At 34.5% G+C, this 16,115-nt stretch overlaps 4 protein-coding genes across 6 annotated transcripts; 3 read left to right on the forward strand and 1 right to left on the reverse strand.

The window, feature by feature from the left end:
* The first annotated feature begins 381 nt into the window (after positions 1–381).
* On the forward strand, positions 382–2,439 carry LOC137833583 (L-type lectin-domain containing receptor kinase IX.1). Its single transcript, XM_068641924.2, has 2 exons — positions 382–1,423; positions 1,509–2,439. Exons 1-2 carry the CDS (start codon positions 391–393, stop codon positions 2,429–2,431), a joined length of 1,956 nt encoding a protein of 651 aa, XP_068498025.1. The 5' UTR covers positions 382–390; the 3' UTR covers positions 2,432–2,439.
* A 449-nt stretch (positions 2,440–2,888) lies between these two features.
* On the forward strand, positions 2,889–6,047 carry LOC137832738 (cinnamyl-alcohol dehydrogenase). Of its 3 annotated transcripts, none has more exons than XM_068641061.2 (7): positions 2,889–2,957; positions 3,442–3,537; positions 3,788–3,901; positions 3,995–4,225; positions 4,326–4,611; positions 5,373–5,523; positions 5,634–6,047. In XM_068641061.2, exons 2-7 carry the CDS (start codon positions 3,449–3,451, stop codon positions 5,834–5,836), a joined length of 1,074 nt encoding a protein of 357 aa, XP_068497162.2. In that variant the 5' UTR covers positions 2,889–2,957; positions 3,442–3,448; the 3' UTR covers positions 5,837–6,047. The 3 variants fall into 3 exon arrangements, with proteins under 3 accessions (XP_068497162.2, XP_068497163.1, XP_068497164.1); XM_068641062.2 differs by having other exon boundaries at positions 2,920–3,027; XM_068641063.2 differs by lacking the exon at positions 2,889–2,957 and adding an exon at positions 2,972–3,128.
* Positions 6,048–8,009: 1,962 nt separating this feature from the next.
* LOC137832739 (Transducin/WD40 repeat-like superfamily protein) lies at positions 8,010–10,112 on the reverse strand. Its single transcript, XM_068641064.2, has 2 exons — positions 10,028–10,112; positions 8,010–9,805 (listed from the first exon to the last, which is right to left on the reverse strand). The coding sequence occupies exon 2, from the start codon at positions 9,788–9,790 to the stop codon at positions 8,132–8,134; it is 1,659 nt and encodes a 552-aa protein (XP_068497165.1). The 5' UTR covers positions 9,791–9,805; positions 10,028–10,112; the 3' UTR covers positions 8,010–8,131.
* A 1,642-nt stretch (positions 10,113–11,754) lies between these two features.
* Positions 11,755–14,015, forward strand: LOC137833584 (L-type lectin-domain containing receptor kinase IX.1). Its single transcript, XM_068641925.2, has one exon. The coding sequence runs from the start codon at positions 11,850–11,852 to the stop codon at positions 13,944–13,946; it is 2,097 nt and encodes a 698-aa protein (XP_068498026.1). The 5' UTR covers positions 11,755–11,849; the 3' UTR covers positions 13,947–14,015.
* The last annotated feature ends 2,100 nt before the right edge of the window (positions 14,016–16,115 follow it).

A 16,115-nucleotide genomic window follows, 5' to 3' on the forward strand; every position in this document is an offset into this window, starting at 1 on the left:
AAATATCCTAGATCTCCAACACACTTCTCACGAGAACACATCCCCTCACGTTGAGAGAATGAGAGTTCGTGTGTGAGACAATATACTATGGGTGATCCGATAACGGTCCGATAACGGAATGACCTGATAAGTCCAACAAACCATTATTAGGCTAGTCTCGAAATAACTCTGATATCATATTAAGAAGTGAACTTTTTAAGCTTAACTCAACCTCATCAAACTGACTAATAATGTGAGGTTTATACTCATTTATATTATATGAAATATGAAATGTACTAAATCTGTGTAGATTTCTAACAATTATTGTATATATAATACATGAGAAGCCTTTTGAAGTGTTAACCGTATGCATGTTAGGTTGGATTGATACCAAAAGTGAGTAACTGGCATATGGGGAATGGAGGTTTTAGCACACTAAGTCTTGTGTTGTGCTATGCAATGCTAACAGTTTCATTCCTTCCTCCTACAAATCCACTAACGTTCAGCTACTCCCACTTTTGGGAAGATGATGCAAGGCTGCAACTGCAAGGAGACGCAGAAGTTTCACGTTCAGAAATCCAAGTCACATATAACGGGGAAGGCCAAAGCAACAGTTACAGTGTTGGACGTGTCACACCTCTTGAAAACATGCAGCTATGGGATATGAGTTCTGGGAAACTCGCAGACTTCACTACTCAATTTAACTTCTCTGTTTATTCAGATGAAGCTCTGTATGGAGATGGGTTGGCATTCTTCTTGGCGGATCCTGAGCTTCCCCTTTTGAATAACATCACAGAAGGGGGTGGTCTTGGCCTTGTGGATGGTGGCCAAGTGTTGAACTCAACTCACCACTCATTTGTGGCACTGGAGTTTGACACCTTCCAAAATCCATGGGACCCTGAAGACCCTCATGTGGGTATGAATTTCAACTCTATGGAGTCCAACATAACTGTGCCATGGCTAGCTGATATGTCAACTAATGATTCTTACAGTTGTAGCATTGAGTACAATTCCACCACTCTTAGTTTAAGTGTTTCTTTCAGTGGCTACAATTACCAAAAAGGTGGTCGAGTAGAAAATAGCTTTTCATACCAAGTTGATTTGAGAAAGCACTTACCAGAGAGGGTTATGGTTGGGTTCTCAGCAGCTACGGGAGACTTGTTTGAGAACCATATTCTGAAGTCATGGTCTTTTAGTTCAACCTTACAAATTAGTCATAGTTCTGATGGTAATAACAAAGTAGTTGAGTGGCTAGGAATTGGGATGGGTTTGGTGGTTTTGTTAGGATTGTTAGGATTGTCCTGTTTTCTGATCTGGAGAAGGATCAAAGGAAAGGGAGAAATCTTGGAACTTGATCTACAAATGGATGATGAATTCCAAAAGGGAATAGGACCCAAGAGGTTTCGCTACAATGAACTTGAAAGTGCAACAAATAAATTTTCAGGTAATTTACATTTACAACCACATTTTTTCTACGACTTGTATATAATTCTATTGTTTCTCAAACTATCATTTTCCTAAATTTTCAGAGTCAGAGAAGCTGGGACAAGGTGGCTTCGGCAGCGTCTATAGGGGTTTTCTGAAGGATCTAAACTCCTATGTTGCTATCAAGAGGGTATCAAGAGAGTCTAAGCAGGGGGTAAAGGAATATGCTACTGAAGTTAAGATCATTAGCCAGTTGAGGCACAAGAATCTGGTGCAACTCCTTGGTTGGTGCCACAGAGAAAAAGATCTCCTTCTTGTGTATGAATTCATGCCAAATGGAAGCTTGGATTTCCATTTATATGGGAAGGGGTTCTTGACATGGCCAATAAGGTATAACATAGCTCTAGGCCTGGCTTCAGCATTGCTATACCTGCAAGAAGAGTGGGAAAAATGTGTTCTTCACAGGGACATAAAATCAAGCAACATAATGTTGGATTCAAGTTTCAATGCTAAGCTTGGTGACTTTGGTTTGGCTAGGTTGGTGGATCATGAGAAAGGGTCACAAACAACATTTATAGCTGGGACAAGAGGGTACATTGCACCAGAATATGTGACTACAGGGAAAGCTTATAAGGAATCTGACATATACAGTTTTGGGGTAGTTTTGTTGGAGATAGCAAGTGGAAGAAAGCCCATAGACCTAAGTGCCAAGGAGGGGAAGGTAACAGTGGTAGAGTGGGCTTGGGAGTTGTATGAATTGGGAGAGATAGTTGAAGTAGCAGACCCAAAACTGTGTGGAGAATTTGATGAGGAGGAAATGGAAAGGTTGGTGGCTATAGGGCTTTGGTGTGCTCATCCAAACTACAGATTCAGGCCTTCTGTGATGCAAGTTATCCAAATGCTTAAATTTGAAGCTGAATTGCCAACTCTCCCAAAGTTCTTGCCACTCCAAAACTTCTATCCTTTAACAGTAAAAGCAATTTTTTCATCTCCTTCAAACACTCTGTTTAAGGAGGATTTTTTGTAGAATAAACTATTCAAATGGATGTTGCTGACCATTTTACATTGGAAAAACTCAATTCTTGTCTTATAATAATAGATTAGAATATTTCTTTTTTATAAATAAATGTAAATTTTATTTTATAAATAAATTAAGATATTTTTTTCTTTTAAAATAAATACAAATTTTATTTAATATGAGATTGAGTTAGATTTAACAATTAAATTAAAAATATGTTAATAAAAATCTGAATGAGAAAAGAATACACAACATTCAATGAATTGACTTAAATTAAGAGAATAAACACACCATAGGTGTTTATTTCACATTTTTTATTATTGAGTTTAGAGATTGGTCTTCTTTGTTGGGTGTTAATATTAATTAATAAATATGAATGTGAAAAGAATCCTGAATTTAATTTTCCTTTGCCTTAAATTAATGTGATGGGTGATGTAATTGTTTTAAGAAATAAAATAAAAAATAAAAGGGCAATTTATTTTACATCTTCATCCATTGGTTTGGTTTTGTGGATCCTTACTCAAACACACCACAGGTGACTCTCTCATCACTCTTCGCACTAACAACCATTTTCGCTCAATTATTATAATTTACAAAGCTATTTGGTAAATTTTCGCCATCTCAGTTTAGGTTCATAAGCAAGGTTACTACCATTTGTTGAATTGAAGAAAAGGGTTAATATGTTCTTCTGTTGATGGATCTTTAGGTTGTTGGGTTAATTAATTAGATAATTTTTTGCCTTCTTATATCCGTTTTTATCAACTCAGCCTGTGATTTTGCTCTTTGCACTTGCAAGCATGGAATAATTATGTCAAATACAGCTTTCTTGATTGAATATTGATGATTAGGGATTTTTCCTGCTACATTTTTTCCATTTCTATGGCATGTGGCATTCTCTATCTCTCCCTGACTTCTCTGATTTGTTAGAAGTTACATGGGGATAATAATAACCTGTAAATTCTTGCATTTTCTATGTGATGAAAAGTAAACTGATAGTTAATTGCTTTATGCTGGAGTAGAAAGATTATGAGTTCCAAAGGTGGTGATGAACAGTGCCTGGGATGGGCAGCAAGAGATGCATCCGGAGTTCTATCACCTTACAAATTCAGTCGCAGGTAAGTTTCTCTCATATCCCCCTTTATAGAATGGACTGGTGGTGGTGGAGTATCTGTTTTCTGTAAAAATGGTCATACTATTTTTTCATGGGAACCTGTTTCCAAAAGTTACTAGTTGTAGCAGTTCCTGGTTGGGTGCTACATACTGATATCAATTTGGTCATGTATATATTTTTGTTATCATTTTTCTCTTGTCTTGAGATAAAAGTTGACTTTCTGACCTTTTTCTTATGATAATATGATTGTTCAGGAATCTTGGGACTGAAGATGTTCATATTAAGATTACACACTGTGGTGTTTGCTACGCTGATGTAGTTTGGACAAGGAATAAACACGGCGACTCAAAGTATCCTGTTGTGCCTGGGTATGCGTGCTTTTTTTTGTGTGTGTGGATGAGTAGTTGAGAATCCTATGTACTTTACCTAATCTGAATATGTTTTTTTCTTTTTCATGTCAGTCATGAGATTGCAGGGATTGTGACAAAGGTTGGCACTAATGTCCACAGTTTCAAGGTTGGTGACCATGTTGGAGTGGGGACTTATGTCAACTCGTGTAGGGATTGTGAGTATTGTAACGAAAAACAAGAAGTTCTTTGTAGCAAGGGATCAGTTTTCACTTTTAATGGTGTTGATTTTGATGGTACAATAACAAAAGGAGGATACTCAAGTTACATAGTAGTCCATGAGAGGTATAATTAATAGATGGCTAGAAGCTAATTGTGAGTTTTATAAGGTCTTCTGGTCTGATTATAGTTCTGGTTCATATAATATTTGGTGTTGCATCTGCAGGTACTGCTTCACGATACCAAAAGGCTATCCATTGGCTTCAGCAGCTCCTTTGCTTTGTGCTGGAGTTACTGTTTATTCTCCAATGGTGCGCCACAAGATGAATCAACCTGGAAAATCTCTAGGGGTGATTGGTCTTGGTGGCCTTGGTCATATGGCAGTGAAATTTGGAAAGGCATTTGGTTTGAGTGTAACAATTTTTAGCACTAGTATATCCAAGAAAGAAGAGGCACTGAGCCTGCTTGGTGCAGACAAATTTGTTCTTTCATCTAATCAAGAGGAAATGAGGGTAAGCATAACATGAAGCATCTGTTGTAAACAAGAACCTAATATAGCAAAATAAAAACGAAAAACAGAATGTGTGAAACGAAAACAGAGTAAGTGGTAAAACCCTAGATTTCTTCAGTGACCGTTGGAGGAGATCGCGGAGGTTCAGCGAAGACCGGATTTGCTCCGAGGTTATCGCGCGTCGTTGCCCCTTCCACCCAGAATCGTAGCCGCACGACTGGGAATGCTCACGCCTTCGCTCTGTTGATCGTGTGGAATCTGGAGAACGTTGCGAGATTCGTGGGTGGTTGGCTCCTCCTTTCCCGTGGGTCTTCCTCCAACTCCGGCGACGGTCACGGCTCCGTTAGGGTTTGAAGATGCGGTAACTTGGGGTTTTTTCATCTATAAATACCGTATTCCATCCTCTTGCTTGATACAACTCTCACTCACGGTTCTTCATCCTATTGAAACCCTCTACCGTGCTTCTTCTCCATTCTTCACATTTTCTTTTTCTTTCTCTCTCTTCAATATTTTATTATTATAATAATTCTGGGTTTGATTTGAGTATTACTCAAATAAAGAGAAACTTGCTAGTTCTGATCCTCGGAATACACCGTGGATAAGTCCTTACGGACAGTGATTACTCACGCCTCGGGAAACCAATTTTGTTCGTTTTAAAGCCTAATTAACTACAACATAAAATTTGCTTCAGACCATGAATAAAACACTGATATTGACAGACCTCGTACTTTGTCATCAAAACTGATGGTGATTCGCATACAGGCGTTGGCAAAATCGTTGGACTTTATAATCGACACAGCATCTGGTGATCACCCATTTGATCCTTACATGTCACTTTTGAAGCCATATGGTGTTTTTGTCCTAGTTGGTTTCCCTAGTGAAGTCAAATTCAGCCCTGCAAGTCTTAATATAGGTATGTTGCTTTTGAAGCATACTTTTGTAGGGATTATCAGTTTTCATTCGGGTAATTCAATTTATGTATGCAGTGGAACTGCATTTAAATATGCATCTTCTGTTTGACAGGATCGAAGACGGTTGCCGGAAGCATTACAGGTGGTACAAAAGATACACAAGAGATGATTGACTTCTGTGCTGCAAACGATATTCACCCAAGTATAGAGGTGATTCCGATTGAGTATGCCAATGAAGCTCTTGAGAGGCTCATAAATAGAGACGTCAAATACCGGTTTGTAATAGATATTGAGAACTCCCTAAAAGAAAATTAAGAAGTTGCTTGCAAAACCAGACATCATTGGAGTTTATCTTGTTCAAAAGGTAATGATGCTTAGTGTTCATACTTACTTCCGTAGACATGGTTGCAATGGAGTATGGGATACATGAAATGTTGAATTTTCCTTAATTGTTTTGTGTAACTGATATCATATGATTATTGGAATATTTTGGGTCATGGAAATTAATATCGTGTTATTTAAGGTATCCTCCTTTGGAATTCCATAGTTGGTGTTGTTTTGTCTTTAAATAGATGATTAGAGTTTTAGGGGAAAATGTATATAAATTGTTGTTAACGACCTATATTATTATTATTATTATTATTATCTTGCTTAAATATTTTTTGAATTTAAATTTGGGATTAATTTGTTTTTCTTCTAAATTTAAAATTGATATTTTTAATTCCTATAATTAAGAAAGATCTGCTGTAGTTCCTTTATCCCACAGATACACTCAAAGATTATAAGAGAACATTTTAAATTTGGATTTTTATTATTAAAAACCCTATTAAATGTTCATTTTTATTCTGCATTCCATAGTTTCAATTGCACCAAGACCAAAGTGTCTCCTTTCTCATTCTCTTCACCTTTGTCTGTACGTTGTGTTGTTGACGAATTAAAGAACAAAGTGTATTAGATTGTGTAGTTTAGAAGTTATTTTTTGTTTAAACAACTTTCAAATTGTGTAATTAACAAAAAAAAAACTTTCTCATTACACATTCTGAAAGTTATTTTATGAAAAAATGACCATTAAATTATGCATCTCGAAAACTTTTTTCCATAAAAGAAATAAATTTTAAATTATACAATTTAAAAGTATTTTTTATGAATTATATAATTTTAAAGTAAAAAGCAAATTGGACTATACGGTTCAAAAATAAATAAAGTTTTCAAATTACACCATCTGAAAGTAAAGACTTTCATATTACATAATTTTTTTTTTATGCTAAAACATGACTTTCAGATTGAAGTGAGAATTTTTGTATTTATGAGTATAGAAGAAAAATGTCAGTGTGGAAAAAGAAATCCCAAAAAATGTGAAGCTTTGAGTTTGGTATGCATTGTGGGCTGCTAAAGTGACTCTCCTTTAAAATGAATTGATCTTATTATATATATTTTTAATTATTCATACTATTAAAGTCGATAATAAAATTTCATTATTTATGATTGGCAAAAATAAAATGATGAAAAATATTTACAAATTGTAATTAGTAAAATTACTCTTTCTATGAAGATGAGTTGACCGTTAAAAGAGACTCAGAGAGATAAGTTGACTGACGAGTTAGAAGAAGAAAAAAATAACAATTATATTTAAAAAAAACACTTTTATTAACTTAATTCAATAAATACTTAATTTAAAACATATAAATTTATCAAGTATTTTAAACTTATAAAATACTAACTAAATTTAATTGAAATGATTTGAAACATTTTGAATATTCAAATTCGTTGGAATCAACCTCAGATCAGCTCAGTTGATGGATATTTGGGAGATCTGGATAATTTAGTTATTGAATTATGTAGTTCATAGTTTTTTTTTCTTCTATCTGTTATATAGCCTACACACAGTGAGTTTTTGGTATTGGTACTTAAGCAAGATATCACCTGCAGCTTTAATGATTTTGATTACTGCTTGGGGTAACATTTTTACAGTAATCACAAGCTTCATAACCATTTTAACCAAGATATCAATGTCTCATTGCAAGATCTCACACTACAACAACAATAGCTTCTATGGAAACAGCTAGTTTAAGCTTGATTCCAACGAATACAAAATTCCCTTTCTGCTACTAAATCTAACAATTTGTTGAGATTTTGCATTCTCAATCATTTTTTATTTCTGACGAAACTGACAAGATAATGGTGAAAAAAGAAACAGGTAAACAATGTATAGAAATAAAAGCCGAAATTCAGTAACATCGCAATCTCAAGTTACAATTACAGTAAAATATATGAACGCACAATAAACATATCAAATCACATATCAGCCATGTCAATAACAGATAAGCCGGTTCTTAAAGTAATCACCCTTTTGAAGAATGACAAAATACAATTCATAAGAAACAAATAAATAATTAAATGAACATTAACTTTAAAAAATTGAACAGAAGAGGAGAGTTAAATCCCAATAAAATTGTGACAAAATACATGAAACTTGGTAACTTCTAACTTCGAAGAAGAAACACATGAAGCTTCATTGATTAATAATGATAAAATACAAATCAAGTCTCAAAATTTCCAACAAAAAAATACACTAAGACTCCTCAAAACTGCCAGTATTCTAAATATACCTTAGGCATGCTGGTAATGGTGCAACTTGTACAATAACACTTTGCCTGAAGCGTTTCCCACAGCCATGAAACCACCACCTGGACTAAAATCAATACAGCGGGGATAATACAGGCTCCTGTTAGAGGGTGGCCAGTTGGAGAACACAGTATACGATGGGATATGTATTAACTTTAAGCTGCTCTTCTTCATGCCTGAACAGATTGCTAATATTTGAGAGTCATGACTAAATCTCATAAAATCCACTCTCGTAGTCAAATTCTCTATGGCCTTGATAGGCTTTTTCTTGCCCCCAAGAAATTCCTCTCTACTGTAAATATTCACAATTCCACTGTCTGAACCAGCTGCAAAATGAGTCCCACTTGGTGAAGTACATAGAGCTGTGCTGTTTAAGCAACCTTCATCTACACCTTTATGCATGCAAGTTCTCGTTCTCAGATCCCAGTGGTAAACATGGCCATCACCACCACCGCTTAACAACTGCTGTCCATTCTCAGCAAAAGCTAATGAACGAATTGTTCCATTCATCTTTAGAGTACCAACTAATTGCTTTGTTTTTGTTGAAACCAATAATATATAACCTTCATTACCTATAAATGCTATCAATTTAGAATCAGGAGATACCTCAAAATCCTCCAAACTCTTCTCTTCCCTACCAACCAGAGGACCTATTTTATCAACTCTAGCCTTAACTAAATCAAAACTATAAAAAAACTTTCTTCTTCCGGATACAATAACCTGAGATCCATCTGGCAAGAAAGACGCTTTTCGAATGGGGCAATCTTCAAGGAAGATGCTCTGAATTTTAGCATTCCGCTTGCCATCAATTTGAAAAAATCTAAGCTTCCGGTCCAATCCAGCTGCAAGAAACAGCTGTGCATTCTGATGGAACTGAACTGAATTGATGGGACCATTAGAAGGATCCTGTATATTTGCATCCACAAGTCTGGAGTACTCAAGATTTCCGGGCAACAATTTTCCACCACTCTTTACAACCAGGTCTTCATTTGTCTTGAGAACACCATCCAAATCCTCAAAACCTCGGCTCACAAACACTTCGTTTTCATCATCAGTCAACTCATCATCGGAACCTCTATCCATTTTTGAATCAGCCCGTGCCCATTCTGTTCCTGGGTTCAGCTTAACATGCTGAGCCCTCAATCTTGAGACATACTCCGAACCCGAGATCAACTCCTCGTTCTCTACCTTCCTCAGCTTTCTCAATCTGAAAACCTTGGCTATGTTCACAGTGGCATTTTCTTCTTCATCATCCACCCACACAGCTTTCCTTTGCAAAGCAAGTTCATCATCATGGCCACGACTTCCCTCAGACAAGTCAGCATCTTCCTTCTGGTAAACAGAGAGAGCACTATCCGCAGAACGGTCAGTGAAGAACAAATCTGGAACCTTTTCAGCAGCCTTCCCGAGTTCCGCTTCTTCATCTTCCTTTCCAAACTCAACAGGGGAATAGAGAGAACCAAACAAAAAGCTCTCAAGTTTCTTCATTTCATTCACTTGTTCGACAGCCAATTCTTCCCCCTCGATTTTTTTCTTCCTCTTCCTCACTTTCAGAGAATCATTATTCTCGACTTCATCTTCAACCTCCCTCTTGCTCTTAACAACCTCGTTTTTAGTGCGAACATTTTGGGATAACAAACTCATCTTTCACAACCCAGCCTGCAAGGTAAATAAAGTTCAACCAATTTGACATTTAGGAATTAGAATCATGAAATAAAATACGAAACAAACAAAAAATGAATTAGAGAGAGAGCAAAAAAGAAATTCATATGATGAAACAATTAAAAGTAGGTAACGCTATGATCGGCAAAATCAAAAGCATAAAGAAATACGAAGGCGCTTAAATCAAATACATTAACGCCAATAAAAGAGTGGGAATACCTCGTTAATGGCCAATTTGGAATTGAACGCGACGGTTGTGGCGGAGTGAGAGTGACGACGGAAGCGTTTTTAGGTTTTAGCTCAGAGAAAAAGCTGCAGCAAGGGTTTTAGAAACTGTATTGGGCCTTTCTCTTCGAACGGGCCTTTCTCTTCAAACGGGCCTTTCTCTTCTAACGGGCCTTTCCGAGTCTTTCTTCCACAGAGTGGAATATCCCTTGCACCCCCATCCGCACCACCAAAATACAAAATAACCAATTTGTCCTTAAATATTTTTTTAAAATTTTGTTGCACCTCATAAAATATTATCTATTTCAGAAAGACCTTTCTGGAACAAAAATACCTCTTCTCTGAAAAATATTTTAAAATGAATGCAAAATCATTCGATAACATTCTATTAAAAAATGTATCATTGGGAAATAAGTTTTTTTAAGATAAAGTCATTCTATCTTAACTTTTTTTTATCTTTTTCAAAAGAAAATCATCCAAACAATAATTTAACATTTTTTTGAAAGACCAATTTATAATAATTTTAACACTCTTTTAAAAAGGTTATTTAGTAAATTTTATTAAAGATAGACATTTGATAGAACAATTCTATCATTTGAGAAAGTGTGAGAAAATTAAGAAAAAAATTTATTATATTCAATGTTTGATAAAAAAATTTAAAGATATTATGAAATTATCTTTTTTATAAACTCATATTCCATACCACATTTTTAATTAAAATTTGTGTCACCTTCATTGCTGTAAGGATAGCTTCTCTTCGGCTGCAAAAAAAAGGAATTTTCTTAATGAACTTTAGCATTTGTCTTCTCTTACAATAGGGAAACAAACTTGTGACACATTTATAATTCAAATATATGAAGGGAGTTGTAAGTCATATCAAACGTATTCTACTTTAATATTTTTCAAAAACTCACAATGTAGTTAAAAATTATTTAATGTAAATTAATGGAACCTTCCTCGTATTACTTCCCCTGACATAGTGGTTTAATCGTCTTTGATCATTGATTATTGTCTTTTTTTATTTCTGCGAAAGTTCATTTTGAGATAAAAAAAATAGAGAGAATAGTTGTGTATGAGTTTGGTGAAGAAGTAGTATCCTATGTAACACAGACGGATAACACAAATATATTCACAAAGATATGCATAATCTCTAATCTCTAAACGTAGGATACGGGATAACAGATTTATATATTATATAATTATGAATTATATAAATTGATAATAAAGATTTATGTGCACAATTTGTTTCAATAGTAGAAAAATGTTTTTTTTTATAGTTGTTTCAAAAGGATTTGTTGTTTATTTTTGTAATCATAATAAAAATTTATACAATAAATTTGAGTTTTTAGAAAACTAATGTATTTATATTTTTTAAAATTGGGTTAGAAACATGTTACAATAGTTAAAATTCTAACAAATATTTTTTAAATTTAGCACTTCATATATATATATATATCCTACGAGTGTCGTATGAGTATCGATGTCCGCGTGGTAATATCCTTGTTTCTAATAACAAAATGTTAATGCTAGAATATGTTTCATGAAATAATTTTTATGTTGCAAGGTTGGAGTTCACGTCGTATGGGTCCCATGAGTATGACTTGGTGAATTTGATTTTAATCAAAACAATTGAATTCTAATTAAGTTCTTTTCTATGTTGCAAGGTTGGCTAAGCAGAATTAAGACAATAACACAAATCCAAAACTCATAAAAAACAACGAATAACATCACTGTCTAAGTTACATAACTAAGAAAATCAAAGTATTATATGGTTACTATGGCCAAGAAAGGTTTCTAAATCAACTCTTTCACAGAGATGGATCCTTGGCATGTTGGTCTCCATGCAACCAACAATCTATTGTGCTATGCAGTGGGAATGGTGTTCTTACTTCTTCTTATGGTTGGTTTTGCAAACCCACTTTCATTTCATCACGAGGGATTTGAGAATAATGATGCCAAGGTTGAAGGAGATGCTACTTTGTCAGAGTCAGAAATCCAACTCACTAAAACCACAAGGTACCAAAGTAATGCTTATAGTGTTGGGAGGGTCACAAGTTTTGAGAGATTGCACCTGTGGGACATGAGCACAGGAAAAATCACTGACTTCACTACCGAATTTTCCTTTGTCATTTTCTCAAATGAGACTAGTTTTGGAGATGGCTTGGCTTTTTTCTTTGCAGATCCAGAGCTCCCATTTTCCCATCAAATACAAGAAGGAGGTGGTCTTGGTCTTCTGGATGGTAACCAATTGTTGGATTCAACTAAATATCCATTTGTAGCAGTGGAGTTTGACACTCATACAAATTCATGGGATCCACCTGGCCCTCATGTAGGTATAAATTTCAACTCTATGAGATCTAACAAAACTGTTCCATGGGCCGTTGATATTAGGGAAATGAAAGTTTATTATTGTGTAATTGAGTACAATGCAACTACTCACAGTTTAAATGTTTCTTTCACTGGAAACTTTTTCAATGTCGCCAAGCCAGTAAAAAGTTATGTCTCATGCAATGTTGACCTGAGATATTACCTACCAGAGTGGGTTATATTTGGCTTCTCAGCTGCTACAGGATTTATGTTTGAGTTGAACACACTGCACTCATGGTCCTTCCATTCAACTTCACAAATTAATGAGAATGTGTCAAATAAGATACCTCCAATTCCAGCCTCACCAATCCCAAATCCTAGTCCTTCACCAATCCCAAATCCTAGTCCTTCACCAAATTCCACTGATAATATTAGCTCTAGACAAGAGGGAAACAAAGGTTTATTGATGGGACTAAAAGTTGGGGTAGGCATAGCTGCAAGTTTCCTTATTGTAGGGTTGGTTTGTATTTTAATGTGGAGGAGGATGGCTAAAGGGAAAAAAGAAGATTCAATTCTTGATCTGGGCATGGATGATGAATTCCAAAAGGTCACTGGATCCAAAAGATTCTGCTATAAAGAATTGGCAAGTGCAACAAATAACTTTGCAGAGTCACAAAAGATTGGACAGGGTGGTTTTGGTGGTGTGTATAAAGGCCATTTGAAGGAATTGAACTCCAATGTTGCTATAAAGAGGATATCAAGTGAATCTAGACAAGGAGCAAAGGAATATGCAAGTGAAGTTAAGATCATCAGCCAACTAAGGCACAGGAATTTGGTACAATTAATTGGTTGGTGCCACATGAAGAAAGATCTCCTCCTTATATACGAGTTCATGCAAAAGGGTAGCTTAGATTCCCACCTATATGGTGGAAAAAGCATCTTGACATGCCAGATGAGGTACAACATTGCCATGGACTTGGCTCTGGCAGTGTTGTACCTTCATGAAGAATGGGACCAGTGTGTGCTTCATAGGGACATTAAATCCAGCAACATTATGTTGGATTCAAGTTTCAATGCTAAGCTTGGGGATTTTGGTTTAGCTAGGCTGGTTGATCATGAGAAAGGATTCCAAACCACAATTCTAGCAGGGACAAGAGGCTACATAGCCCCTGAATACTTCACTACAGGGAAGGCTAGGAAGGAATCTGATATATACAGTCTAGGGGTTGTTTTACTGGAATTAGCCACTGGAAGAAAACCAGTTGATCTCAATGCCAAGGAAGGTCAAATTACCATATTTGAGTGGGTTTGGGAGCTCTATAAATTGGGAAAGTTACTTGAAGTGGTAGACACAAAACTTGGGGGAGCATTTGATGAGGAACAAATGAAACATTTGGTGATTGCTGGCCTTTGGTGTGCCAATCCAGATTATACTTCTAGACCATCTGTAAGGCAATTGATTCAAGTGCTGAAGTTTGAAGCTCCTTTACCAGTTCTCCCACAAAAATTGCCTGAGCCAAATTATGATTCTCCAATTATGTGTACAATATTTGCTTCTATTTCTTCTCCCCTCTCTGACTACATGTTAGAACCAAATACAATGTAAGTTGTAAGCAATAGGGGAATTTGATGTACATAAAGTTATTGGAATGTTCATGCTTCTTAAAGTTTGGTACTGACATCTCTATTCTAGTACAGCATAGGCTACAGTTTTTGCCACTGTTATTTTAACCCCATTAAGTCATTTTCTGCACAGCATTATAGCAAAAAACTTTCACATATGAAGTCAGTTAAAATTCTGATTTGGTATTTTGATTTCTTTTCAAGTATATTGAACGACCCTCTATTATTTTTTACCTATTTCTACTTTTATTTCTCTATATTTGCTATCAAATTACATTACTTTTACAAACCCGTTTCTAGTATTTCTCTCATATTTCTACGTATCAATGACAAAAGATTCAATTTTACTCAACTATTTCTCTTTTGTCAACTTTTTTTTCTTTTTATTTGAGCTATTACTATTTCTTTCGTCTAAATCAAACACATTCTCACCAAAATGAAAACAAAAAAATCAATTGATTGCTTCAAGGTTGGAGTATGGGGAAGAAATCCTAAGAGGAAGCATATTGTGAAAGAAGTTGGAGGAGAAGACATCAGTTTCACTTCATTCCTCATTCCTACATCAAACACTACAAAGTTGGAGAATTTGACTATCACATGTCAATTCGTGTATGAGACTATATAATGGGTGATGATCCGATAGCAGTTCGATAACGAGTGATCTAATGAAGATAATAAAATTCTTTTAGGATAAACTCTAAATGACTTTAATACCATATTAAAAAGTAAACTTTAAACCTAACTCAACCTTATAAAACTGACTTCTGAAATAAAATTTCCATTCACATATATTATGAAATATCTTTATTTTTAATTGACGTGTAATTTTCAACGTTACTTGTATTTAAGGAATTTAAATCCCAATTTCTAACTTCAAATATCTTGTTGTAAAAGTATGAATTAGTAAACATTTCATAAATCATTACATATTGAGAGATCTTTCAGCTAGTTTTTTTCAAAACTTTAGTTGGGTAATGCATTGAGGAGATTCAGTCGTTTAAATCAATATAGAACTGAATTAGGGTGCATTGCTCTTGAAACAAAATGGGATCCACATTTTGTTGGTTTGTTTAAAAGGCAAGTGTTTAAAGTTAACATCATTTTTTTTGTCAAATGTTAGTGTCAATGGATATCAGTCTTATTATCAAAGGCTGAAATTGCTTCAAATTTTTAACCTAACGTGTTTTTTCCTCAAAAATATTGTTATTGCTTGCACTGCAGGGGACTAGTCAATCTCTCAAGCACTTCAAATACTAATTCATACTAGTTTTTTCCCCAAATTAACTGGCAATGGAAATAATATAATTTAAAAGAAAAGTGTCAAACATATTATCCAATATTTAATATTTAATGATGTAATTGCTGGAATTGACAAAACCTAGAAATTTGGTATCCGATTTCGACTTAATGACATGTTCAAAATACATTAAAATCAAGAGGATATTAACAAGGTTAGACCGTACCTAAAATAAAAATTATGAAAATACATCCTTAATCATAATTTATGCGTTAATCTCGATCCAACATAACAGATTTACTATAAATATATATATATTGGTACAATTTTCAAGAAAGCGCTAAATTATTATTATGCATTTATTATATCAAACATTTAACTTAAGTGTCCAAATATCTTTTACAGTTGTTCTTGTGACAAAAAGTTAAAAGAAAATGAAAAACTTGACTTAATTGAAGAAACAAAAGCAAAAGAAAAGAAATATTAAGTCGACAAAAAGTAAAAGAAGGAGTGTATATAAAAAAAATGAAAACTATAATGTCTTCATCCAAACATATCCTGAACAGTGAAAACTGAATAATTGATGTCTGGATATGGTGTTCATGTGCATATTCCAATTTCCAACAGGAGCTGTAGATAGAACTAGGGTTTATCAAGTATCTAACATTTTTTAAATGTTGTTGATGATAGGATCTAACCTAAAAAGAATTCATTTTCTTCGTGCATGCCACTCAATCTTTTCTGACGTAACCATTCACACACTTTACACAAATTTATCAATCATCATTCCTCTGGGTATCCTTCAATTTCTTTAATTTTTACTTTAGTTATATGTATTTTTTTAAAATATTATATTACATAAAATATTATAAAAAGATTAGAAATTAAAATTTTAAAATGTAAAAGTTACATATT

This window comes from Phaseolus vulgaris, chromosome 6, assembly GCF_051622355.1.
Source record: "Phaseolus vulgaris cultivar YP4 chromosome 6, ASM5162235v1, whole genome shotgun sequence".
NCBI classification, from domain to species: domain Eukaryota; kingdom Viridiplantae; phylum Streptophyta; class Magnoliopsida; order Fabales; family Fabaceae; genus Phaseolus; species Phaseolus vulgaris.

Bases quoted from the DNA above. Each gene is read 5' to 3' on its own strand.
- LOC137833583 (XM_068641924.2), top strand. From the start codon at position 391: ATGGGGAATGGAGGTTTTAGCACACTAAGTCTTGTGTTGTGCTATGCA. The intron at 1,424-1,508 runs GTAATTTACATT...CTAAATTTTCAG, and splicing joins TGCAACAAATAAATTTTCAG to AGTCAGAGAAGCTGGGACAA.
- LOC137832738 (XM_068641061.2), top strand. From the start codon at position 3,449: ATGAGTTCCAAAGGTGGTGATGAACAGTGCCTGGGATGGGCAGCAAGA. The intron at 3,902-3,994 runs GTATGCGTGCTT...TTTTCATGTCAG, and splicing joins AAGTATCCTGTTGTGCCTGG to TCATGAGATTGCAGGGATTG. The intron at 4,226-4,325 runs GTATAATTAATA...TTGCATCTGCAG, and splicing joins TACATAGTAGTCCATGAGAG to GTACTGCTTCACGATACCAA.
- LOC137832739 (XM_068641064.2), bottom strand. From the start codon at position 9,790: ATGAGTTTGTTATCCCAAAATGTTCGCACTAAAAACGAGGTTGTTAAG.
- LOC137833584 (XM_068641925.2), top strand. From the start codon at position 11,850: ATGGATCCTTGGCATGTTGGTCTCCATGCAACCAACAATCTATTGTGC.